This window comes from Fonsecaea nubica (assembly GCF_001646965.1).
Source record: "Fonsecaea nubica strain CBS 269.64 chromosome Unknown Scaff63, whole genome shotgun sequence".
Taxonomy (NCBI): domain Eukaryota; kingdom Fungi; phylum Ascomycota; class Eurotiomycetes; order Chaetothyriales; family Herpotrichiellaceae; genus Fonsecaea; species Fonsecaea nubica.
The window spans coordinates 34,564-59,029 of NW_019173736.1; the positions used below are offsets into that span (position 1 = coordinate 34,564).

At 50.5% G+C, this 24,466-nt stretch overlaps 8 protein-coding genes across 8 annotated transcripts; 2 read left to right on the forward strand and 6 right to left on the reverse strand.

The window, feature by feature from the left end:
- Positions 1-61: 61 nt before the first annotated feature.
- On the reverse strand, positions 62-4,424 carry AYO20_08210 (hypothetical protein; the record flags this gene model as incomplete). The annotated part of the gene is made up of 5 exons (XM_022646490.1): positions 62-277; positions 478-995; positions 1,040-1,336; positions 2,874-3,390; positions 4,380-4,424. The coding sequence occupies 5 exons, from the start codon at positions 4,422-4,424 to the stop codon at positions 62-64; spliced, it is 1,593 nt and encodes a 530-aa protein (XP_022497487.1).
- Positions 4,425-5,281: 857 nt separating this feature from the next.
- On the reverse strand, positions 5,282-6,080 carry AYO20_08211 (hypothetical protein; the record flags this gene model as incomplete). Its single annotated transcript, XM_022646491.1, has 3 exons — positions 5,282-5,456; positions 5,506-5,788; positions 5,840-6,080. The coding sequence occupies 3 exons, from the start codon at positions 6,078-6,080 to the stop codon at positions 5,282-5,284; spliced, it is 699 nt and encodes a 232-aa protein (XP_022497488.1).
- A 558-nt stretch (positions 6,081-6,638) lies between these two features.
- On the forward strand, positions 6,639-7,678 carry AYO20_08212 (hypothetical protein; the record flags this gene model as incomplete). Its single annotated transcript, XM_022646492.1, has 5 exons — positions 6,639-6,680; positions 6,743-6,763; positions 6,825-7,066; positions 7,120-7,427; positions 7,485-7,678. The coding sequence occupies 5 exons, from the start codon at positions 6,639-6,641 to the stop codon at positions 7,676-7,678; spliced, it is 807 nt and encodes a 268-aa protein (XP_022497489.1).
- A 67-nt stretch (positions 7,679-7,745) lies between these two features.
- Positions 7,746-8,249, reverse strand: AYO20_08213 (hypothetical protein; the record flags this gene model as incomplete). Its single annotated transcript, XM_022646493.1, has 1 exon — positions 7,746-8,249. The coding sequence occupies one exon, from the start codon at positions 8,247-8,249 to the stop codon at positions 7,746-7,748; it is 504 nt and encodes a 167-aa protein (XP_022497490.1).
- A 1,895-nt stretch (positions 8,250-10,144) lies between these two features.
- On the forward strand, positions 10,145-13,549 carry AYO20_08214 (hypothetical protein; the record flags this gene model as incomplete). Its single annotated transcript, XM_022646494.1, has 1 exon — positions 10,145-13,549. The coding sequence occupies one exon, from the start codon at positions 10,145-10,147 to the stop codon at positions 13,547-13,549; it is 3,405 nt and encodes a 1,134-aa protein (XP_022497491.1).
- Positions 13,550-13,857: 308 nt separating this feature from the next.
- On the reverse strand, positions 13,858-14,918 carry AYO20_08215 (hypothetical protein; the record flags this gene model as incomplete). Its single annotated transcript, XM_022646495.1, has 3 exons — positions 13,858-14,160; positions 14,222-14,349; positions 14,405-14,918. 3 exons carry the CDS (start codon positions 14,916-14,918, stop codon positions 13,858-13,860), a joined length of 945 nt encoding a protein of 314 aa, XP_022497492.1.
- Positions 14,919-16,039: 1,121 nt separating this feature from the next.
- AYO20_08216 (hypothetical protein) lies at positions 16,040-17,935 on the reverse strand (the record flags this gene model as incomplete). The annotated part of the gene is made up of 10 exons (XM_022646496.1): positions 16,040-16,230; positions 16,283-16,570; positions 16,621-16,723; positions 16,779-16,918; positions 16,965-17,029; positions 17,085-17,215; positions 17,269-17,397; positions 17,452-17,538; positions 17,593-17,673; positions 17,735-17,935. 10 exons carry the CDS (start codon positions 17,933-17,935, stop codon positions 16,040-16,042), a joined length of 1,416 nt encoding a protein of 471 aa, XP_022497493.1.
- A 489-nt stretch (positions 17,936-18,424) lies between these two features.
- On the reverse strand, positions 18,425-23,935 carry AYO20_08217 (hypothetical protein; the record flags this gene model as incomplete). The annotated part of the gene is made up of 13 exons (XM_022646497.1): positions 18,425-19,021; positions 19,092-19,136; positions 19,213-19,265; positions 19,567-19,794; positions 19,886-20,120; positions 20,177-21,070; positions 22,011-22,165; positions 22,232-22,362; positions 22,420-22,559; positions 22,625-22,770; positions 22,824-23,078; positions 23,144-23,773; positions 23,839-23,935. 13 exons carry the CDS (start codon positions 23,933-23,935, stop codon positions 18,425-18,427), a joined length of 3,606 nt encoding a protein of 1,201 aa, XP_022497494.1.
- Between the last annotated feature and the right edge of the window lie 531 nt (positions 23,936-24,466).

Genomic DNA, 24,466 nt, shown 5'->3' on the forward strand with positions numbered 1-24,466 from the left:
TCTCTCCTAGCCATTTGGCACGCAGCTCCGGGGGAATAACATGACTGCCTGACGTATCAGATCAAACTGCCAAGTTGCCTTTTGCAACCCTGCGAATTTCGATTCTCCAGTTCACCTGCTTCTGGGCGAGGACATCCAGCAGGGTCAATACTTCCTTCAAACGCTCCAAAGTCTCTTTGTTGTTATCCTCCCAGTCCTCCACACCTGCTCGAACATCCTTGTTTTGGACGTCCATGAAAATACCTCGATCGTGGTAAGCGACGATGAAGTTTGGGACCTGATTAACCCATAGTCGGACATGCATTTCATTCATATCCATACGGTTATGGGATGCTCTTGTCTTCAGATCGAAAATGGACTCTTGTGGGCAGCCATTTCCCCCTTGACAAACTTTCAGTGCTTTGGAGTCGGTGAGGTCTGAAGCGACGTCATCCGGGAAAACTTTAGTTCGAGCAAATGCAGAGGCAACGTCCTTACTGTCCCCAGAGGCGGCGTAACTTCAAGGCGTTTGGCCTGATAGTCATCTTCCAGCTTCCGTGGGAGATATCCGTCTATCTCAAATCTGACCACAAGATTCAGTCCCCCGAACGAATATGACACCAATCGTTGGTGAGACTGGGATCCAATACAAGCTGGGTTCCGGTTGGTATAGGCTTCAGGAAACGTATGCCCATTGCCCCGAACGTCTGGAATCGTGTCACGAGGATTGTTTTCCTTCCTGATCAGGAACAACGTGCTTCCCACCTTCTCAGCCACGAATCTGAAAGTCCTGTCTCGCTCCCCAACGAAGGCAAGCAAAGAACCCATCGTGTTGCCGCACGCAAATACATCAACCTCTTGTCCATCGAAGTCAGGTTTCATCGTGAATATGGCGCGAACGCCAGGCTCCGTTGGATATGGGGCATATTGAGAGGCATTCTTGTCTCTGAAATATGTGCCTCTGTCCTGCTTTAGGGCTGGAGCATGGACTGGAGGTGCCCATCTTGGAGGGCTGCCTGGAAGGAATCAGACGAAGCCGTTCGTGAGGAAGTTCACATACCTGGAACCAGGATTGTCGGTTTGTCTCTTGCCAACCAATTGTACGAAGCTACATAGGAGGCATCAATAATCTTGAGGATGTCGTCGTCCTCACCGGCCTTGAGAGCGGAGGCGCGGATGGCCAGCAAATGCTTCTGGGATGGGAGTATCGGAAGGAATTCCGGAAGAGGGCGTGTGCCTCCACTTTTGGCAAGAAGAATAAGTCGCTGCCATCTTTGAATCTGAGCAGCGAGGTAGGTGGTCGCGAAATAGAGACAGAGGGATGGGAAGATTCCAAGCGCAAGCGATCGAGGTGCAGCTTTTGCAAGTGTTTTTAAGGTACCATCTTGCTGACGAGGCGAGACTAGATTGGGTGCGCTCTGCATCCAATCACCTCCTTAATCTGTATGTGAGCTGGCTACAGAAAGTAACTCTTGCCGTCCTCATCGCTAGCTTCCACTGTTTCCAAGTATTCTGTGCTGCAGATTTTATTGTGGGGGTGAATTCCCCCGAGGCAAATCTCTTACTACCTGACTGCCGTATGTTAATTGGGACATCGAGGAACTCCTGGCTAGACTGGAGAGAATCGTGCCGAGGACCTCTTGACTCCCGGACTGCGAGGATGGGATTCAACTGCCATATAGCTGATACATAGAACGATGGTTCGTTGGACCCGTGCCTTCTCCGCCTGAATACGGGTATGCTCTTCCTGCCAGACGCGTTGTGCCTCCAGTCGCGCTCATTCTCGCTGCTGGGGCTTCCTCGGCCGCTCGCGCTCGCGCTTCGAGGGCTCGCCGTTCCTCGATCTGTACTCGTTGTCGTGTTCGAGCCTGCCGAAAGACCGAGGGAGCGGCGACGAGACAATTGGGAGGCAGCTTGAGTGTGTCGTCTTCGTTCCTCCTCAATGTGGGTCAGTCTCTCATCGTGTCGTCGCATCATCTCAGCGACCTGCAATTCGCATAAAGAGGGCTGGGGGCTCCTGACTTCCCATTGTCGTATATGATGAGTCGCTTCGCCGAATCGCTTCCGCAAGATTGCATTTTCTACCCGAGAAAGGAGAAGGCGACCCTTTAGACAATAAGATCTTATGTCCGCAGTCATTCTACTGTCCAAGGCAGCTTATATCAGCGCATCAGATTCATCATCACTCGGGGACACTAAAGGACATCGGCTCTAGCTCTGCTCCTCAGCTCGAGCTATCAATCTGATCTGACATTTAGCCTTCTCTACGAAACATCCAAAACCGAGCGTCCTCGGCCGTTGCGGCAAACAGGCTATGGTACCAGTGCCCTCCCTACATACGTCTAATACCCCTATACCTGTCTGATATTTCTGTCGTAACGTCGGATTATCGCCTATATTACCATCTCCTATTTTGTATTGCATCCACTATCTATCCACTATCACTGCCTCGCACTAATTCACTCATCTCTATCCTCTACATCAAGTCTTTCGTCATCTCTTGTACCATCAACGGGAATTCGATTTGTTAGATCCACCTCGATCGGAAAGAAGCGTGGCCATACTCCTTCGCGGAAAAACCGTTGACAATGCTGATTGACTAGCCACGGATTTTCAGGTCGGTATCTCCTTTTCGACTTCACATTTCCGCCACGGCTTTGTGGATTGACCCATCCGTGTCCCTCCCTACGATGTCTTTTCATACTGTTGTCGCTGTCGTTGGAAGTGTAGTAGCGCGGCTGGCCGTCTACTTGTGACATCAAGCATACCATACCCTTGTAGAATACTGGTAAGGCTTGGATACGTCCACTCGTGATAGCTGGGCATATTACCTCTTCTGGTTGATGGGCTAAATATGATAGGGTTCCGATATACTGCACTATACTTGTACGAACGGCTGGTGGGATGTGAGGGTGGTGCTTCCTGCCGGATGCTGTAGTCCTTATGGCGATTATCGTGGAGAGAGATGCGGGTGCGATATGGGCTCTGCGTGTAGACTCGTCGTAAAATGCGGCGCTCTCGCGGGCGTCCGCCCCCGACGGCGCGAGCAGTTTGACTGAGGAGGGGGCCCACCGCCAACTCTTCCATGTCGTCGTTCTCAAAGGGCATCCGCTTACCGATGTCAACGACTTCCTTTACCGGATTGTAGTTCTGAATGTATCGGACGCCACCGCGATAGAGTCGAGGCCGTTTGGGTGGGACACTAGTGACGGAGGCCGCGTCGCGAAGCATGGATTGCGTATAGAAGTAAGTGCCGGGGCCATTGTGAGAAGGCCTTCGACATTCTTCCTCATAAAGCCAGTCAATGGAGGACTCGAGGCAACAGCGACGCCAGAGGTAGGTGGAGGGAGTAACTGGGATTCGATGGACGAGAGACACAGATTTCCTGCCCAAATCAACGTAGAGACGGTCCTGGTCGATGTAGTCCCAGCAAAGGACACGGTGCATCCAATCATCCCAGCATTGAAGCGCAAGATATACGTTTCACCCTCCTCGGAGTACCGATGTTGCTGATGGACTACCAAACTGGAAAGGCAACCAATCCGACAATGTCATTCCGCCCTTCCTCGCATTGTCATTTAGAAAGCACATGTATTCTCCACAAGGATGGGTCGCAGGTTCCTCGAATGATTCCAACATCTGTGATATTCAGCTGGCGAAAGATTATACATCCGGCCTCAGTAGAAGACACTTCAGAATCGAGGTCAGTCCAACTGCGCATCGCACTATACTCACAGTGATATCAAGGAACGCCATCCAGATCCATGGTGATGGCCACGCGGGAATTCTCTCATAAGGGGAATCCTTGTAAATCAGGACTGCAGTTACTGTTGATCTAGGAGAAGTCACCTTGAGAGCCTGGCGAACGATCTTATCACATTGGGAAGAGCTTGACTATCGCAGAAATGCTGAGGAATTCAGTAGGGTATTCCTTGATGCGGTCCCACGATTCCCGCAGTCCCAAGGTTCCTGAGGGTTCCACGTTCGATCTGAGGTTAGGAAATAACGACACAGTATATAGACGGGAAAGAGATGGACATGGAGGCGTAGGTGGGTTTGCAACGGTCCTGAAGGTCAGGCAGTTACACTCCCAAAAGATCTTCGCCGCGAAGGTGCCACACTTTAAAGCATCTGACCGCTCAAGCGTGGTTCGGAAACGTTGGGAGTCATTAATAGAAGAGTTTAGGAAAATCTCCTATCGGCGACATGTAGGTGATTCCCGGGTCTACCTACGTCCATGCCTATGATGATAACAATTCCATCCTCACATAGTACGGGCGAAGGAAGTCCTGATAGGAACGCATGTCGATGATCCCCCTTGGTTGATCATGGAGTGGATCAATGATGATCTTGGCTCAACTACACTCGATAATCGGGATATCCCTACCTTGATGACTCACCTCACCAAAGGTCTCGCCTACATGCATGCCAAACGATAGACTCATCGTGACCTGAAACCCGAGAACGTTCTTATCCTTCGAGATGGTCAGAGGTTGATCACTGCCAAGATTGCTGACCTAGGTACGACAAAATATGACCTCTCTGGGAGTATGCACACCTATACTGGGCCAAGTGTTTACATGGCCCCTGAATCCTGGGGAAAGGAGTTACATTACACCAATGCCGTTGATATATGGTCTCTGGGTATTGATTTAGCCGAACTGCTCACCCAGACAGGAACGCGATTGAAAGGATGGGATGCAAGGTTCCCCTCGAGCCAGGATATGCACCAAAGATGGATTTGTGAGGACCTACAGCCGCTTGTCCAAAGCTCACCGGAGGATTTCAAACCTCTCTTAATGGTTTTGTTATCACAGACACCGACTGATAGGTGGACAGCAGTTGAAGTCGAGGAATGGCTACAGGAAAATGTCCAGGCACACACCAGTACCAGCAGAAAGCGTAGAATGTCCTCACTTCGGGGGATGGGAGGCGAGAGGGAAGATAGGGCCGGACGGTCCGACCACAACACTTTATTCAAGGCGCGCGTCGGCTATAGTGCCTCGCCTACCACGAGTATCCCAGATACAGAACCCTTAGGCTCACTGAGCCCAGATGCGGAAATTCCGGACAAAGAGACTGGCATAACTGAGGCGGGAGGAACGAAATAATGGTATACACTCGAGGTACGAGAGCAAAGATAGAATGGCGTCAATGGATGATCAGCTATGACGCTATTCTGTCTATTAGCTCGTTGACTGTACGTACAATACAGTGCTTCTTTCCAATTCCCGGCCTGTTGGGTGCAGTCTCTCTCATGCTCTGTACTCGGAAGACTGCAGTAGCTGGCCCTCTCAGCGACCTACATGTTTGATCGCACAGAAAAGTCAGTGTAACCGGTGCCTTTGACGAACGTCGCCAGCCATGGGCCTTGGTTCTTCTCAGAAAGCTCCACATAAAATTTCCCATGTGCCTCTCCATCAATAGCACTGTACACAGCAGTGCCATCAGCGTGGCGTTCATCTGCGTAATAGAAACTAGCTCAGTTAGTTATTTAGCTACAACTAAAGAGGCAGTATGGCGTACCTGTATCCGCGGTCCGCATAGACTGACGCTGCTGTCTGTATCATGTGTGCAGTAGCACTCTTTCCCATTCCGTGACTCATTAATGCTGGGATTGGCTGACTGTTCGTGATGTTTCCAGTGAAGATAAAGGTCCTCGCAGTGTCCTTTGGCAATGCGTCGAAGGACTTGACGGCTTCCTTTGCTGCAGCGAGAGCGCTAAATGCATTGACATTCATATCACGGATGGCATCCTTGATAGAAATCTCCAATGGGTTGTCCTTGTTGACGAACGATGCCACGGCGGCTGTCTTGGTCAGTATCAAAACAATGGTAACGAACAGCTCCAGTAACGAACCATTGTAGATAACTACGCTTGGATGGCCAAGCTGCTTGCGGACGGTTTCGAAAACTGTTGACACGCTTTCGGGATACTCCAGGTCAGCCTGGATGTGGAGTCGCTTGTCGCTCGTGTCTGCTCTAGCTGTCCGCGACACTGTTGCTACCCTGTACCCTTTGGCAGAGAAGGCCTTGACGACACTAGCTCCTACGTTTTGACCGGCACCAAACACAAGGGCGATCGGCAATGGTGCAGACATGGTAACGTGTCACCTCAATAGCTTGTTGAAAATGAAGTGACGGGAGGATGACTTTGGACAGTGTACACAAGGAATCTGGAGTCCTGAAACTGTCACGACTTTATTCCACAGGGCCATGGCCCTTTTAAACTTGTTATTCCCGTCAGTCCCCAAGTGAGTCCTGATAGTTCTGATTGATGTACGCCGTGCTGAGCAATCGTGCTTCTTCCACCTTGAATATCTGCCCAAGTGTCGGAGAAAGTTGCTTCACTTTACATAATTCCACTGACGTTTCTTCGCCCAACCAGACGGGCGAAATAACCCGACCATAAATTATTAATATTCCTTCGCAAATACTTTCCAGTGATTACTGTGTACACTACCAGACACTGCAACCTTTTACTTCCCTGACACGTCGCTATGAGTCCCGCGATGAGTATAAGAGGATGCGATAGCCTCCCCTTCTGTCAAGGCATTACCACAACCCAACGGACTCAGTAAAACAATCCATATCGTCCTAAACCCTTTCATCCTTTCATACTGGTCAGGTATCGCCATCTAATATCATCGAAATTGAAAATGGTTTCCTGGGCTGTCACCGGTGCGACAAGAGGCATTGGCGTAAGCTTCCCAGAGCAACACCACAACCACATTCCCAAATGCTAACATGACCGTCTTTGCAGTTTGGCTTCATCGATAACATTGTAAGTCTATCGCTACAACTGTGGTCATGGCAAACGCGATCCACTGACTTCGCCGCCAAAGTCTGCCGATCCGAAGAACCAAGTGTTTGCCCTCATTCGAAGTCGAGCCACTGCCGGTCCGCTTGAGGCGCTTGCTGCGAAGCGCAAAAACATTCATATCATCGTGACCGATATCTCCGACCCTCAAAAACTGGACGACGCCGCCGCTCAAGTCTCCAAGTTGACAGGTGGTTCGCTTGATATCTTGATCCTCAACGCTGGTTCTGCAGTGCCAGAGACTGCCTTCATACCGCCAACTGGTTTGTAAGGCGACGGGCTCAATGCGCCTGAGAGTTCAAAGTGCTGACACTGTGTAGTCGTGGCAAGGAGGAAGCGCTGGACAAGGAGATTAATGAGAACGTCAAAAACAACCTGATCAGCAACATCTACGTCATCAACTCCTTCCTCGATCTTGTTCGTAGCGGCAAAGAGAGGAAAATCGTATTCATTTCCACCCAAAGTTGCGATGTCGAGTTCACTCGAATCACTGGCTTTGCTTCCGTCATGGGGTATTCTATCGCTAAGGCTGGCATGAACATCGTCATGACCAAGTTCGGCGCTGAATTGGCCCCAGAGGGCATCAAGACACTGTCTCTGAGTCCGGGATGGGTAGACACTGATGCTTGTCAGTCAATACCCAAATCAAATTGTGTGACCCCAGATGACTGACTAGTAACAATAGCCCGAGCCATCACAGGCGACCCGGAAACGCGCAAATTTGCGCTAAACGCATTCCGCAACTTCGATCCAAAGGTGACTGGACCGATTTCGGTCGATGAATCAGTCACCTGTATGCTGGGGGTTATTGGGGACTTGACAGAAGCGAACAGCGGAAAATTTCTGTCTCATCGTGGGACGGCGGAGCAAGGGTTCTAGTCCGGAAGCTGAATGGACCTATCTTGACAGAATATTGGAATTAAAATGACGGGGTCATGGCCTGAACTCAGGCAAATGGTGGTATGAATGGAACGCCAGCAACAACCGCATCGAAAATTGTTAGATAGTCGACTTGGTTCTCCTCATTGAGATCATGTTGGTTCCATACGGCCTCGACCATATGCTGAATGAGATGAATGTGACTTGATCTTCGTCTTCGATCTTGCCGACTTTGTTCAAAGACGTCCAGGATAGCAAGGCGCTGATCATCCCCGACTGCTTCGCACGCGATAATGAACAATGGCCACGCATTCTGACACGTTACCATCTTGTTCAGCAGTGATATACCCTCTTTCACGAGTCGCCTGTGACGGAATTCTGTTCCCGTGACACAATGGACTGCCCGATTGACATATATCAAGCACGCGAGTCGATGAAGATCGGCGACCATAGCATTGCGATCCATTGGCGTCGTAGATGGGACGTGGATTGGACCATAATCTCCTACTACCTTGGAAACGTTCTGTTCCAGCACCGTCGTGAGCTCGATACCAGTATTCGCCTGATTCATCTCGGAGTGTTTCCCCGCGAGAGCTCGTCTACATGTATGTGCAACGAGCTGGAGCACCTCAATTGGACATCCGATGCCATCTCCTACCTGCCGCAGTATTAGACGATGTCAGAGATAATGTATTGGAGTTCCATTTACCTTGGAGCTGCTTCCCTCGATGGCTCGGGGTGATCTTGCTATAGGAGGAGAGCCGCAGCCTTCATAGGGTACCTTCCAATGCCTGATTGTAAACTCTGCGAGGACTTCGTGATAATACACCCAATCAAGGAAAACTGAGTATTCTTGGCGGGCCAGTTTCTGAATTACTGGTAATGTGTGGATAGCCTTTTTCACTGCACAGAGATATGTCACCCAATTCCCTTTCGAGTTGGGTTCAAGTGAGAGCTTGTGATCATTAGCAGACCATGGTAAACCTATGCGGATCGAGTTACACTACCTCGTAATGATATAGAAGCATCGTTGCCATCAAATTCTGAAGGAGCGTCTTCTCGTCGGACCAATTGATTGACTCCTTGACCGATGATATGACAAGATGCTTGTACCGGAAGCTCTTCAAGCTACCGTGAAGCTGCAGTGATGCTAGAGCAAATATACCTTGTAGGACTGGGTTAGTTGTATCGGAAGGGCATGAGAAGGCAATTGTCAAGATGAATTGTGCCAAAATCTCCTCGTCAGTAGGTCCTAGTATCAGCGATTTGGATTCGTTGACTGGGATGTTTTGGTCAGCGTGATACTTGGGCCTGGAGAGTCAACCTACGTACAGAAGCTCAGTAAATGCGACTCGCTCCTGCTTATCACCAGGGGAGATAGATAGGTCGGACGAGGTATCTTCATGGTCCTAAGGTAATGAGCTATGACCAACTGCCATTAGTATCAAATAGCTGGATAGTGTGTCGGAAGTGGTCTTCACCAGAAATTCTTCCGTTCTCTAGCTCCTTCGACAGTGTGATGTCCCAGGAGGATATGTTCAAGAACCCCTTGGCATTTGGTTGAAAAGTTTTCACTCCATGGCGTGTATCCCGCGCGACGATTGCTCTTTTACTGTCTCCGTGTCGAGGCCAGGACAGCTGCATGCCATATCCTTGACAGACGCGACGCGCCTTCGTGCAATTGCCACACCTGGGCCAATGAGAGTCGCATCGAACTTTGCGCTCTGAGTAGAGATCAGTTCTTGCTTTTGTCTGCGGACTTGTCCACTCTTGGTTTGTTTACCTCTGCAAGTCCAACACCCTTTTATTCCCATAGCGAGATTCTTACAGGCACATGCTGAATGCCGCTAGGCTAGAGCCTTGTCTGGCTATATAATATTTGAGAAATTACCTAAGGCTACCGCCACTCGGTAGACTTCGACCGAAGATCTCCGAAGTCGTAATGGGCGCCTAGTGTGGTGGTCATTACATTACCTCAGCAACTACCTTCGCACAAGCCACAAGCACCCAGACAAGTGTATCAGACTATAGCTGGGATCCACTGAAATCTCGGAGAAAGTTGCCCATGATGATTAAGTAATAAGACACACCACCTGGGTGCCCCCCCACTATAAGGAGGAATGATGCGCCTCGTACTGCACGTGCTATTGCTAAGACAATTTTTCTGATATGTATCGTGGTCATCCTGAATTCCAAGATGACCGCTCTACTCATAGTCATTTCCCTTGTCTCTTCAGAGGGTCACTCTCTGAATTAATCTCAAGGTAGGATTTTCAGAGAAGGGTTGGGTCTGTGGACTCAGCTTACTACGAGTCATCAGTAGACATATTTATGCCCGCATTACCGAGTTGAGCCGAACAGCCGAGGCGGAGCAATAGGTTTTTGAGGTCGACTTTTCGCGAACACTGTCAAACGCGAACAGGGATCGCTTCCAGTAGATATCCAAGTCGGTAGGTTACCTCCATGATGTCTTCTCGACCCGTCAAGATTCTCATAGCCAATCGATCTGAGATTGCATGTCGCCTTATCAGGACCTACTCGCTCTACTCGAACATCCACACTGTAGCTCTATTCACTCCTTCTGAGAAGGATGCGACACACGTGCGCCTTGCAACTACAGCAGTGCAGCTACCGCGAGAAGGTCCAGGTGCATATCTGGACGCGGCTAATATCGTCGATATTGCGAAGAAAGAAGGATGCTGGGGTATCGCACCGGGCTATGGTTTCTTGTCCGAAGATGCAGGTTTGGTGAGGCTATGCGAGGAGAACGGCATTGTATTCATCGGACCATCGAGCGAGCAGTTGGCACACCTTGGAGACAAGATCAGCGCGAGGACCTTGGCGGCAAATGCACGTATACCCATTCTAGATGGCACGAAAACCCGAGTTGATGGGGGTTCTTCCATCACGGATGTACTGGCATTCGGAAAGAGCCTGGGCCCAGCAAGCAAGATCATCCTGAAGGCTGCAGCTGGTGGTGGAGGGCGCGGTATCCGCATCATTGATGACAACACGGACGAGCAAGCCATTCGCTCAGCTTACGAAGCTTGTCAGCGAGAGGCACATGCGTCCTTCGGCAATGGAAGTTTGTTCGCGGAGCGATACCTGGACGGTGCTAAACACATCGAAGTGCAGCTTCTGGGAGACGGTACTGGAGAAGTGTGCCATTTCTGGGAAAGGGAATGCTCGCTTCAGCGCAGAAACCAGAAAGTCGTGGAGATTGCGCCCTCGAACTCCATCACGCCACGGCTTAGGCGAGCCATCATTAAAGATGCTGTGAAACTGGGCAAAGCAGTGAAGTTGCGGAGTCTCGCCACAATCGAGTTCCTTGTCGACGCAGCAGCTGAGAACTATTACTTCATGGAGGCGAATCCAAGGATACAGGTCGAGCATACCATCACCGAGCAGATTACTGGTGTTGATTTAGTGGATTTACAACTTCAGGTTGCCTTGGGACGAACGCTCGCAGACCTGCACATAACCGGGGAGCCTCCGTCACCACGACTTACATCCATACAGCTACGGATCAACGCTGAAAGCTTCAAGCAAGATGGCACTGCCCAACCTGAAGCAGGGACTATTCGACAAGCACACTTCCCTACAGGAGCAGGCGTACGAGTCGAGACGGCCCTTGAAGGCGGCCGGAAATATGCCGTGAGCCCTCTGTTCGACAGCCTTTTAGCGAAACTCATTGTCACGTCGTTTTCGTATGAGTCTGCCCTGCGGCTGGCTCGTTGGGCCATCGACGAGACAAAGATCGTGGGATGCAGGACGAACCAGGCATTCTTAATGGCTTTACTGAATAGCCAACCTGTGCAAGAGGGCAAGAGCAATATCTTGACCATCCAAGAGAACTTTGAGCAGCTGTACAGCGCCACGCAACAGTTTGAAGACACGCTAAGGGCCAAAGATGACAGCAGCTCTCAAGAAGATACCTCGCAAACGGAGGTTGCAGCTAAGGTTGAGCGACCTGCAGGATCTGAAGAGCTTCCCGCGCATCTCACTGGGGTTGTCCTGTCCATGAAAGTGAGCGAAGGCGACAAAGTCACAGCTGGCCAAGAATTGGCTGTTCTTGCGGCGATGAAGATGGAACATTCCGTCCGGAGCGCGTACAATGGTGTTGTGGCGAAAGTCGCCGTTACGGAGGGACAGCAAGTAAATGCAGGCGATCCTCTTCTCTTCATCAGGGCAGATGACGACAGTTCAACCACAAATACGCACGCTCTGGCCGAGACCGAAAACCCAGAGGTGCTGCGGCCGGAGTTGACGGAGCTGAACGAACGAAAGGCTTTTCTCCGGTATGCGGCGCGCGACGAGGATGTGGCCAAGCGCCATGCAAATGGATACCTCACGGGCCGGGAGAATATCGACTTGCTGGTAGACAAAGATTCATTCGTTGAGTATGGAGACCTTGTGGTTGCGGCACAAAGGAAAAGATACCCGATGTCCCATCTCATCGCTCGAACAAGTGGAGATGGTATCATCGTGGGCTGGGCGAAGATAGACGCTCACCCAGTCGCAGTTGTCATTGGTGATTACCTGGTCCTTGCCGGCACGCAAGGATACTTTCACCATCAGAAGTTAGACCGCATCTTCCAATCGATCATTGACCATCCTGCGCCACTGGTTTTCTACGCTGAAGGAGGTGGTGGGAGACCGGGTGACACCGACCACTTGGGTATGGCGGGCTTGAAAACACCATCGTTCGCTCTGATGGGTCAGATCAAGGCAAGAGGAATACCTTCTATTGCAGTGGTGAATGGATATTGCTTTGCGGGCAACGCCGCATTCTTGGGGACGTGCGACATTGTCATAGCTACGAGAGGTGGTTCCAAAGACGCGCCGCAGAGGAAGTCGACCACGATCGGCATGGGCGGCCAAGCAATGATCGAGGGCGGTGGACTTGGCCGGTTTGAGCACGAACATATCGGTCCTGTCGATGTCCATATGCGCGCGGGTGGCATCGATGTACTTGTGGACACTGAGGTCGAAGCTGCGCCGCTGGTCCGCAAGATCGTCAATCTGTTCACACATCCGCGGCTGCCACCATCCGAGAGTCGTTACACATCAGACCCTCTTCGCCTTCGCACCGCAGTGCCGCCAGTGTCGTCCCGTCGAAGAGCATATGATGTTCGTCATGTGATCAACCTCCTCCTTGACGACGACAGCTTCATCGAGTTCTGCCCCGAGTGGGGTCTCTCTGTGATCACAGGCTTTGGCCGCATCAACGGCCACGCAATTGCAATCGTGGCTTCCAACTCTTCATCTCCCCTCGGCGGCGCAATCGATGTCGCATGCGGCGCAAAAGTCAATCGCCTTTTCCGCCTCCTCATCCGTCTCGGCGGTATGCACCTCCTCAGCCTCTGTGACACCCCTGGATTCATGGTCGGCCCGGATTTCGAACGATCGGTCGAAGCTCAAGGTGCCGGAAGCACATACCGCTGCTTCGGTGACTGGTTCGGCAACTCTCAAGAATTCGCCCTTCTCGGTGGTCGCGTCCTGGGAGTCGTGCTGCGAAATGGTTTTGGTCTAGGCGCACAAGCGATGCTCGGTGGTGGAAGTTTGAACAACAGCATGTGCGTGGCGTGGCCGAATGCCGTCTTTGGAGGTATGGGCATCGAAGGCGCAGTCAGGCTTGCGTACAAGAAAGAATTGGAAGCTATCGAAGATCTTGAAAAGAGGAAGAAAGAGGAGCAGGACATGATCGACGTCATGTACAGCGAAGGGAAGGCGATCAATATGGCTATGGCGGCTGAGATTGATAGTGTGATCGATCCGGCTACGACGAGGAAATGGCTGGAGCAGATGATCGAAGTGTTACCAGAGCGGGTGCCGAGGTTTGTCAAGGGAAGAGGACGTGCGAAGATTTGAGAAGACCAGAGTTTCATGGGTCGAGTCGAAGAATCGCTGTCGGCGGATATGTGGTGATAGACATCCACTAGAGAAAGAGTAGAATTGAAATTGCTGTGCATTTCCTGGTCATGAACAAGGACCTCCCTTGAGCCTGACTGACTGGACACACAGGCTGTGTCGAAATTATGTCGGAATCGGGAATTATTGCCAACTCGACAGATCGAAGTAGGTCTCCCTCAATGCGAACTCAGCTAAAGGAGAAGACGTACCTCGGACGAAGACGAAAAACATATCACTATAGAAACTATCGATCGCCTAAAGAGTATCTACTGGACCACGACGCTGTCCCAAGTTCCACAGTTAGCATTTCCCACACCAAATTGTGGGTTAGCCGTAGGATCACTGGTCGTTTCGATTTCGTTCCCTGCGGGTAACGGGCATGTTGTTGCGACTGATACCAAACACGATTGACTCTCAAAGACCCACGCCCACAACGCAACGTTTGGTTGATTGATCGCTGCAATACAGCATTCGGTCTCAGAGTCGGCATCAACGCTGAGGGGGCTCCCGTTACCCGCAAAACCGCTGACTGCGTTTCCATTCACAAAATTAGCCTGGTTGTTGGTCGCCTGAAGAGACCATTAGCAATATTTCCTGTATATTCCGTGGGACCATTAACCGGGCACTTACGCAGGCCGCATAGGATGTGAAGGTTGATGTGAAGGAGGTGGCCACAGTGCTGGTGGTGGCAATCGAGGTCGTGGTTATAACTGTCGTCGTTACTGAGGTAACGATGTCTGTCACTGTAGTGGTTGCCCCTGAAAAAGAAATGAGTCAGTCCAAGTACACACTGCCCCTCGAGTTGGCTCTCACCTGGTGTTGTCGTAATAGTCGATGTACTAGTGACGGTGGTACTGAATGTTGTTGTGGGTGCCGTTTTCGTTGCCGTGCTTGTGGTGGTAGAGCACAGGCTGTGATATTCTATGCACGAGACATCGCCACGGCCGCCACGGGTAAATTGAGTAATGTTGAAGTTTCCCCTCGACAAAGAGATACCTCTCTTCTCATTCTCATCTACCTCGACTCCTCTCTTGACAGGTCCGTCTAGGTCAAAGGATGCGCCAGGAACGGAGGTGGCTACAGGCACGAAACCAGAGGCGGTTGGAACCACGCTCGTGGAGTCAGTGGATGTAGTGGTAGTCGTGGTTGTTGTTGATACCGTGGTGGTGACAGAGGTCTCCGTCAAGACTTCAGTCGATACTGTAGTTGCAGTCATGGTCGACGTCGCAGCTGTGGATGTGACAGTGGTAGTGTCCGTGACGGTCGAGGTTGTGCTTGGGGTGACAGTGCTGGTGATTGTACTAGTCGAAGTACAGGATGTAGTCATGGTAGACCATTGGGTTCGTGGTCCTCTTGTCGGCCGATTGACAATCGAGGTGAAGCATTTGGTAGGGATGCGTGGTGGGAAACCTCCTCCTCTTCCTGGTGCAGCAATGACAACCGCAATGAGGGTGAATAGAAGGGAAAACTGTTGGACAAGCGAGTGTAAATGCATGACTGCGAATTAGGAAAACTATCACAAGGATTCTAAAGAGCGGACGGAGGAGATTCTCCCTGGGACAACGAAAGGGGATTCTATGGTTTCGTAACCACCCACCTTCTTACCTCTATATATGAAAGTTGATGAGGAGAAAATCCGCCGGTCGTGTAAGGGGATGTCTTCTTGTTGCATGGTCACTACTGTAGGAGCAAGTGCTTAGGTGAAGCGCTTCGATGAGGATGGAAAGGTATCTGCATTCAAGCTTGAACAAAGTAGGCAACCATGCGAGACAGCTCAACCCGATGAAGTGAAGTGCATGCATTAGGCGGGTACCAAACTAGTACCCACTCATATGCTGATGGCGCAATGTCTTTTCCAGGGGAGAGAACTTGGCCAGAGAGACATCGAGGGGGCAGTAGAAGGATCAGTAGCTAGACTGTAGCCAGCCACAGTCATCCTCGCCTGCGCTGTTGATCAACATTCCTTCATTTCCTATCATACAGAGGGTGCAGTCACTGAGCTGGAGAATGATCAAGGGGCGCATCCGCTTGGTCAGGTGTCAACAAGGTGGTCTAATTTCCCCAGATATGCCAGGTACATTTACACTATTTAGCCGATGCGAGATTAGCTTTCCCACCCCCAACGAGGAAAGTGTTTATCCCGAGCCTAGACTATAAATGCTCGGAAAGTCGATGCCGAGACCATTTGAGCTTGAGCCATTCGTTATTATAGTACCTGACAACCGCTTGCTGGGCAAATTGACTGATTTCTACCATATATTGCAATCAGCTCTCGCATCATGCCCGGGACATTGTTTTCAGTATTGACTGAATTGCAATAGTCTTGACCCAATAAGCATAGAGCCCCTGAAACCTCTGGCTTTGGTATAGATTCCTAAAATATGCTTGGCTGTTCTTGCCAGCGGCTCCTCTCAACCGCAAAAGTGGCTTCTTCTTCTTCTTCAGCACTTATTTCTGATCATTATCCTGAGCATCATAGTCGATTCTCTCCAGACCTTTGTCGTCCCAGATCTTCTTGATCACGAAAGCAAGAGCACCTGCAATAAACATAAAGCTGGTCATGACGGCAAAACCCATAATGTATCGAGGAGCATCTTCTGCAGGCCAGATGAAGGAACCATAGACAGAAGCCAGGTTACCTATTGAGCGTCAGAGAAACAACATTCGTGCGGAAGGAATGGTGACACTCACCAAACCCATTGATGATGGGGACTGAGACAGCACGACGTTCTCGCCCAGGAAACATGGTGACTTCCCAACTGATCAACAAGGGTACACACGCCTGTACCCCGGCAAATCCAAAGCAGATGAAGGCATATCGGACAGAGAAATGAGTGCTCGCCGCGCAGATGATGAACGAGACAATTGCAAGCACGGAGCAACCAACAACGTGATATGCCTTCTGTCTAGTGTGGTCGGCCGAAAACCCCGTGGCCACGGTGATAACAAAGGTGACAGCGTAGATCGGGACGGTCATGACTGCACAAGGGTGAGATGATGTACTTGACACCCAGGATGAGTGGACTTACATTGTACCATTCGACCCTTGTAGCCCAATGCTCCCATGAGGGTCGGGAAGAAGTACGACACCGTCCCAGAAGCTAAGATGGTGTTGAGCGAGACCATGAATAGCTTTTGACAGTTAGCACCCTCGTTTTCAAATGCTTGGATTGCCATGACTACTCACCCACATCTTCCAATCCTTAATGGACAAGATCAAGGCTTTCTTGTAGGGCATCTTGCTGTCCAGATCCTCTCGAATGATCAAGCGAGTGGTAGCTAGCTTCCTCTCCTGCGCAGAAAGCCACTTGGTGTTGGTGGGATAATCTGTGCTTTGTTAGTGCACAATATCAATCCCTTCTCAGCAGCATACCTGGAAGAAGGAAAAATGCAATGACACCAATAGCGACCGTTCCCAAACCCTCGATAATGAACAGCCTGGATTCAAGTAAGCAAGTGATTGTCGGCACTTTAGGTGTAGTGAATATCCCACCATTTCCAACCGCGTACACCTCCAACACCTTCCATTCCGTCAATAATGCCGCCAGCAAGGAGGCCACCGAAAGCACCAGCCAATATCGTGCCAGTATAAAATATCGCAATGCGTTTAGACAGCTCCGATGGCTAGTATGCATCAGCAGGGAGGCAAGCAAGCCCAATCAGCGCGAATAACGAACCTTATACCAACAGGACAGGACAAGCATCACACCAGGAAAGAAACCGGCCTCGAGTAAGCCAAGGGCAATGCGAAAGGCCACCAAACCTCCAAGACTGTCGATGCCCTTTATAGCAACCGAAACAGCGCCCTAGATGCGAGTTACTCTCTGACGAAATCGAGATTTTGATTCTCATGTACTGACCCACGCAATCATGATGGACGGTAAAAAGATACTTGGCTTCGTTCTAGCCAAAATCATCACGGCAGGAGGTTCGAACAACAAATAGGCCTAAGAAGGGGTTAGAAAGTCTCCTGATGAGTGTGTTCGCTGCAGGTGACTTACAACAAAGAAGATGGAGAGAACTAGAGAGTAGTCCGAGGAGCTCAGGCTGAGGTCCTTTTCCATCCCACCGACTTTAGCATTCTGCACCAGGAGGTCAGTCACAAGCCACATGTATATTGCGTTGTACAGCTCCTTGACTTACGCCGATGTTGGTTCGGTCGAGGTAATTGAAGATATACATGGCCCAGAGGATTGGGATCAACCGCACGTCGATCTTCCTGAGTAGCTTCTTCTCCTCAGGCGTGCCTTCGACATATTCTAGGTCGTCTGCTTCATTGGGGCTGTCTTGAAGGGCCAGCTCCTGGTCATAATGCTGGATGTCCACTTTGTCGTCAAGAGACATGATTGGCTAGGCGAGCGCGGCGGAATGGTCGCAGTCACTGTCGGTTTTCAATCTGGGTCGAGTGCAGATGTTGAACAAAAAACTAGACATGGACCAGTCCTAGACTTTTGTATCCCTCCATGGGGCCCCGCAGCAATTGGTAGTCACCACTTGACCCGCAGGGATAAAACTCGCCATCAGGAACGATTGGTTGGAAAGAGATATTCATGAGAAGGCGGCGCATTTCCAAGGCCAAGATCGGATAAAGGCGGTGAATATCCTGCACTACCACCATCACTGTGGATCGGACATTCCAATTCAGATTTGAATCGGGCTGAAATAGGCCGAAAGTAGCCGTAGACAGATGGCATAAAGTGCCGTTGGTCACTCGATGATTGGATGGTTGAGACAAGGGAGTCAGGAGAGCAATTGATAATTTCGTCGTGCTATGTCCTCCTATAACAGCTGGTCTTACAGTTGTAGTATTCAGACATTGTGTTTATTCAAACTTTAATCCAAGGTCGTTGGAGTGAATGCTCCCCAAAACTCCCTGTCGTCATAGTTGAAGAGCGACGTAAATATATCTGACGCAGGCACAAGCGGAGGTAGACCATGGGCGGCACTTTCGTTGCCCAAAGGCAGAGTTATGTCCAGGCTGTCCGTTTCCTGGCCGAAGCTGGCGTCGATGTCGGCCGCAAGCTCCTGCAATGGCCGCTCTGCGACAAACGGAGATTCACGATTCCCAAGAAAGGTGTGCAAGTCAGTTTCACTGGGGCGTAGCTTCGTAGTTACACCAGGAACTGTCGAGCTAGCCGCAGGACCGGATGGGGCAACACCGGGTGAGGACGGACAGGTGACCACTGGAGTTTGGATGTCATGATCGCGGTATATACGTTTCAACAGCCCGTCGAGAGCAGACGAATTGCGGATGGCGGGATGTCTGTGGTCTGACGAGACCGTCGACATACATTTGATGAGGCCTCGGATCAGGTGAAGGATCGCCCGTTTCTGCGACGGTGGTAATGGGACAATCACCGCTGCCTTGAGGAGGAATACGCCCGCATGCGTGAAGAAGTGAAAGAATCGCAAGGGAAGATATGCCAAAGCCTGGGATGTGACTTAGATTGCCGAGTGGATTACATGGGACGGATTGAGGGGATACTCTGCTTTGACGTACCCCAGATGGCTGGAACCTGCCTATGGCCAAGCGTAGCACATCAGCCTGCGAGGTCAATCTATTGCATTAGCCATCTTTAGAGTCTTCAAACCGAAAATTCACGATGGATAGATAATCTCACCCCTGCATTCATTGCCTCAACGATGAAGCGGGCGTCCACACTGCCCATCAGTCCTGTGGGAAAGTAGTCAGGTGGCCGACGACCGTCGTTACAGCTGTCTGCCCGTTGCATATGCGCCTGTAAGGAGAACGAATAAATATACAGGCGCAGATGATGCTGCGAAACGCCAGCCCTGTCAGCCCAATCCAAGTATCTGAAGTTGACGGTTGTGCACTCACAAATGATATCCAGACACATTCATTGATCGGGTATGTTCGCCATGGCCTCTTTTGCCATCGGTTGCGGAATGCAGACAGCGCTGAGACAAGGCTAAATTAGCAGTAAAATACCACACAGTTAGTATCCCTCACCTACTTTCTGTAAACTCGTCAATGTGCTTGTAGTAATGCTCCGATTTCGCGATGGCGAGTGAGTGGCTTTTCGAGGGGTATAATAGGTCGTGAGCGTTGCTCAATACCTGCGTTAGATGCATGAGACACTGCAAGTATGCTGCATGATCATCTTGGACGCCCTCGATTTCGCGCATCTGGGGAAAGTCATCGGCAGGGTCAAGGTGGAGATGTTGAATAGTCATCCCGGGACCTGTAGCGTAGTATTCACTTCAGCAAAAGATGTCCTCGCAGAGCTTCCTGTAACGTGTGGGACAATGGAGGAGTTCCCAGGAGGCTTTGACGCACTTCGATGCCAAAATGGTTTTCCGACACGAATTGATATTTGCCGATCGAGACAATAGCAATCTGGAAGTGATGTGACTGATTAGCTGGGCGAGCACTCATGGCTGGTCGCAGAATTGCCTTACAGGTCCATACAATCTTCCCTCTACCGCGGTCGTCCACAAATTTCTCCTCAATATCGTCCGGTTGCATGACCAGCTGCTCGAGGCCCCGTAGGTAACCTAGCCTGACGGCCTTGATTAAAGAGCTAGCAAGAATCGGAAACCTAGAAGAGGGAGTACCTGACTCACAGTGCCGACTGTCATCCAGCACATTCGATCTTCGAACCCCAGTCCTTTGCTGTGGCCCATATTTGGTGGGTATTCTGCACAATATCTCAGCATGTCCCTTGCTGAGATGGATTTGGAAACCAGGGTCGTTGTACCCGAAAGTAGTAACAATCCTTCGATCATCTCCAGCGATTCATTCGTCCCCATGATGGCGACTTGGGCAAAGAGCCTCTCCACTCTCTGCCACAAATGGTGATGAAGAGTGTATTCACCCAGCAGACCTGTGGTCACTACAAGAATCGCCGCCACAAAGTGTGGCTCTCGGGCTGCCATTGTGAGGATTTGCTCTGATGTTGTCGGTCTCCTTTCATAAGGAATGAGCGGCATCATGGGATGCAACGAGCCAAGGTAGAAGTTGAACAGTCTGAACAAGGTTGACTCGTCTATAAAGCCCTCTCGAAGCAGGAAAAACTGTGGCCTGGAAGTGCCGACACCCAGCACATCCACATTGTCAGATTGTTCGGAGCCGAAGGATGTTCGATCTTGGTCCAAAAGTCGTATTGCATCTGATGTATTTCTCAACGGAAAGGTCGCTAGTGTTTGACTGGCCATTTGCTGGTCATAGCTTGGTATTTGTCGGTGGCCATGACTCCCTCGAGAACTGGGCGTCGTAGTAGCTTCTTCTCTGCTTCCCGCCACGGGCTCAAACGACCCCATCAGTGACGGCCACGAAGACTGGCTTTCTTTGCTGACTGAGTATGGCAAATCAAAGCCGTAATTATCTGTGGTCGCCGCTGCTGCAGACAGATCACCATTTCCAACATTATGTCTCGGCCTTTTCGGAGGCCGGCCTCTGCGTCTTCGCACCGGGAGAACTGAGATGTCGTGAGCATGCGCATTTGATAGTAGAATCACCTGAACCAACCACACAGTAAACTGGCTCGACGACAGGCATTGCAAGGTGGTTTGGGGTTTGCTGGATCTCCTAAGCTGCACTTGTGTTTCTTCTGTCGACAACTCTCGCACGCCTGATAGACCCGTTTGAATAATGTGCCATTGCCTGATGTTTCCGGCGATGGGCCTGACCCAGGTTGTAGAGACGCCGCATTAGCTGTGCTAGACATACTGAACTGCGATCACACGCCTAGCCAATTATGTGCGACGACAGCGATATGGATAACGGACAATGCAGGCATATGGAGGCACTGGACGCACCCCTCCTCACGCAAGAACACTTGGTAAAGGCCTCGGGTGAACAGACGGCGAAGCTCGGTAGATCAAGGTCCGCTAGATGGGAAGACGAATGACCAAGATTACCTAGTGTGAGTGGGTTGAAGTCAGATAGAGGAAATGGCCGCAAATACCCGAGACGATCAAACTGAAGAATAGGGTTGAACCAGGTGATGGGAATTGTCCGCACAACCAGAATGTCAAAGTCCTAGAGAGAAAAAGGCAACTTGATTCACATGCAATTCTTTCGGTCCATGCTATCCCGTCTATGCTGTCTCCTATTCTCCCGCCTCCGGACGGATCTGTTTTAGTCCATATACGCTACCTCCAAAGCAGTCTCTCAATATCCAAGGCCGCTGGAACTATGCTGTAACCCCGAAGCCGCCAAAGTTGCATAGAGATCCCTCAACCATCCTCTAAAAGTGCTCCCCCTCCCAAGGTTTCAAGAAACTCTTGGTGATATCAAGAGCTCAAGGGCGCAGGAAAGGCTCTCAGATTCACGATTGCTTTCTTTCCCTCACCCGCATTGGAAGACCCCCTTGGATACCCTGCGGAAGTGCCAATGTCAGCATTCATGTTACATGGTTTCAGTTGTGCGGGCAAAGCAGGGAACGACAAAACATACCATGTTCATGGCAGCAAGTGGTTTATACATTCTGCTGTCGTCTGAGAGAATGATGTCAAAGCGTTGAAGGATTGCCACTGTAATAGTGATGCCCTCATACGTAGCCAGTGGCCGTCCGAGGCAACTGCGCGGCCCAGCATTCCAAGCGTGATATTCTGCAAGCGGCAAAGTCAGTAAGTGGAAATATTCCTGACTCCTTGGATGTGGCTTTCGGTACTTACTGAATGGACTGTATGAGATGCTTTCCCCGTTCTCCTTGAGCCACCGGTATGGGTTGAAAACCGCAGCGTCCTCTCCCCAGATTTCAGGCATGCGGGCCATAACATAGTTCTGATAGCTGACAACATCACCTCTGCGTGGATCGGTTAATATAAACCATCAATAGACATCCATGGAGCACGACGCTTACTTCTTAATGCGACGGGGAGGCATATTGAGCTCAGGGACCGCGGGTAGAATGTCATCCTCGGCCGCCTCCAACTGGCCAGCTGGAGAAACAGTGTTGAGTCGAGTGCATTCATCCCACATAGCATTCGTGAACCGTAATCTCTGTGCAGTATACCGTGAGCCGGAGTATCATGATGACTGAACCTAACTTTGGGATGTTGACTCACCGGCGCATCCGTGTAGTTGAGGTGGCCACTGGTGAAGCCAAGGTCCTCTGCCTCAGCACGGATCTTCTCCAAAGCATTGAGATGTTTGTTTTGCCGATGGTGAATCTCCTTCATGAACCAAGAGGTATTGTAGGTCGTTGTATCCCCTGTAATTGCATGAGATTATCAATCGATCAAAGATGACAAGGTCCAAACCTACGACCCGCTGACAGAAACGAAAACACCATTCCACCCAGAGTATATTTATCAGTTGTCGATTGCAAAAATAGGTCAAGGAGGTCAACACCAGCGTCTGGGTTGGGTTTGTAGCCATTTTTCATTAAGTTGAGACGCTTCTCGATCAGAAAATCAATCTGTTGATAAAAGAGATCCACAGCTCTTTTGGTGATGGCATCTTCTCCAGAGAGCTTCTCGGTTATTCTCCATAGAGGGTCTCGTCTTCTCCGGTCAAATACTATGAGAGAAATTCAATGAGCTACCATGTGCGAAGCACAAGGTGGTAGGCAGGCTGATACTTACAATGAGTAGCTTGATCAAATGCCTCGACAAAAGCTGGTTTTGATTCCAGGCACTTCGGATCATCAGACATGATGTCCAAAGCGAGCTTATCCTCGTGAAAGGCAATTCGCAGAAAGAGGCAGAACATGAGACGGCCCATCAGTTCCTGGAAGTCAAACTCTCTTTGCTCCTTCGCCAGGTTAGAGAGGAGGCGGGTAAAGATATCCAGCCAATAATGAACGGATTGAGTGATATGTGTCTCGAAGTTGCGCTTGCTGAATGCACGAGAGGCAGCTTTGCGTTGCGTTTGCCATTCCATGCCATCCGCAACAAAAATCCCACTTCGATGAAGCGGACCAAACATGTTCCTGGCAAATTTGCCGCGGATGTAGTTCTTGCTGTTATGCTTCTGAATATGCTCGAGATAAGTGGGATGGTTGATGATATGCATGCGAAAGAACGGAACTGTCATTTCGTAGGCAGGTCCGTATCGCTTGTACAAAGAGTACCAGGCCTCGCAGCTGGCGGCGCCATTTGTTCGGAGATCGTTCAGATTTCCTGTGAACGGCTTTCCCTTTGGACTCGCAATCCATTTTGCATTGGCCGAGGATGATGCCCAGACGCCCTTGTTACGGTAAGTCCAACAGATGCCTGTGATACCATTAAGCACTCGAAGCCGGCCAATTGATTGTGAGTCTTGCAGCCCAGTTACTTACCCGCGACTGTGAGGAGAAGGAGGATAAATCCATACTCAAGTCCTGTGACGACCGAGATTTCTGGAGGCACCAGAGAGTGCTTGAGCATGATGGACATGTTGTTCACTGATCAGAATTGGTCGCTGCTGAGACGGTAGGCCCTGTTCACGTATGCCAATTGCAGAATAGATTGTTCATCTCAGGACATCTGAGTATCGATTGGTATGGACTCCTTGGTCTTTTTGGAACGCAATGCCTTTATGTGCTAGCACCCAATTTTCCGGAAGTTCATGACCCTCAATTGTACTGATTAAACGCCGCAAGTACCCGGGAGCTCTGCGCCTTTCGACCCTTTAATTCCCCGCCGCCCCCCACGGTTGTAGTGGCTTTGATAGTGGAGTTTGGTGGAAGCGGGGTCCAGATATCAGACGTCAGTGGTCCCCTAATGGTCCCCTCTTCCCCAAGGGGCTGTTTGACGGAGCCATCCGCCTTGTGCAGGTGGCAGCCCACCAGCGAGCAAGTTATGTTTACACAGAGTGCCTTACCTAGCTGCCTAGGTAGGTATACATACCTTGTGTATGGAGTACTTAGTAAATTTAAACTGGGTTAAAGGGACCTAGTTCCAACTAGTGACTGGATCGCCTCACTT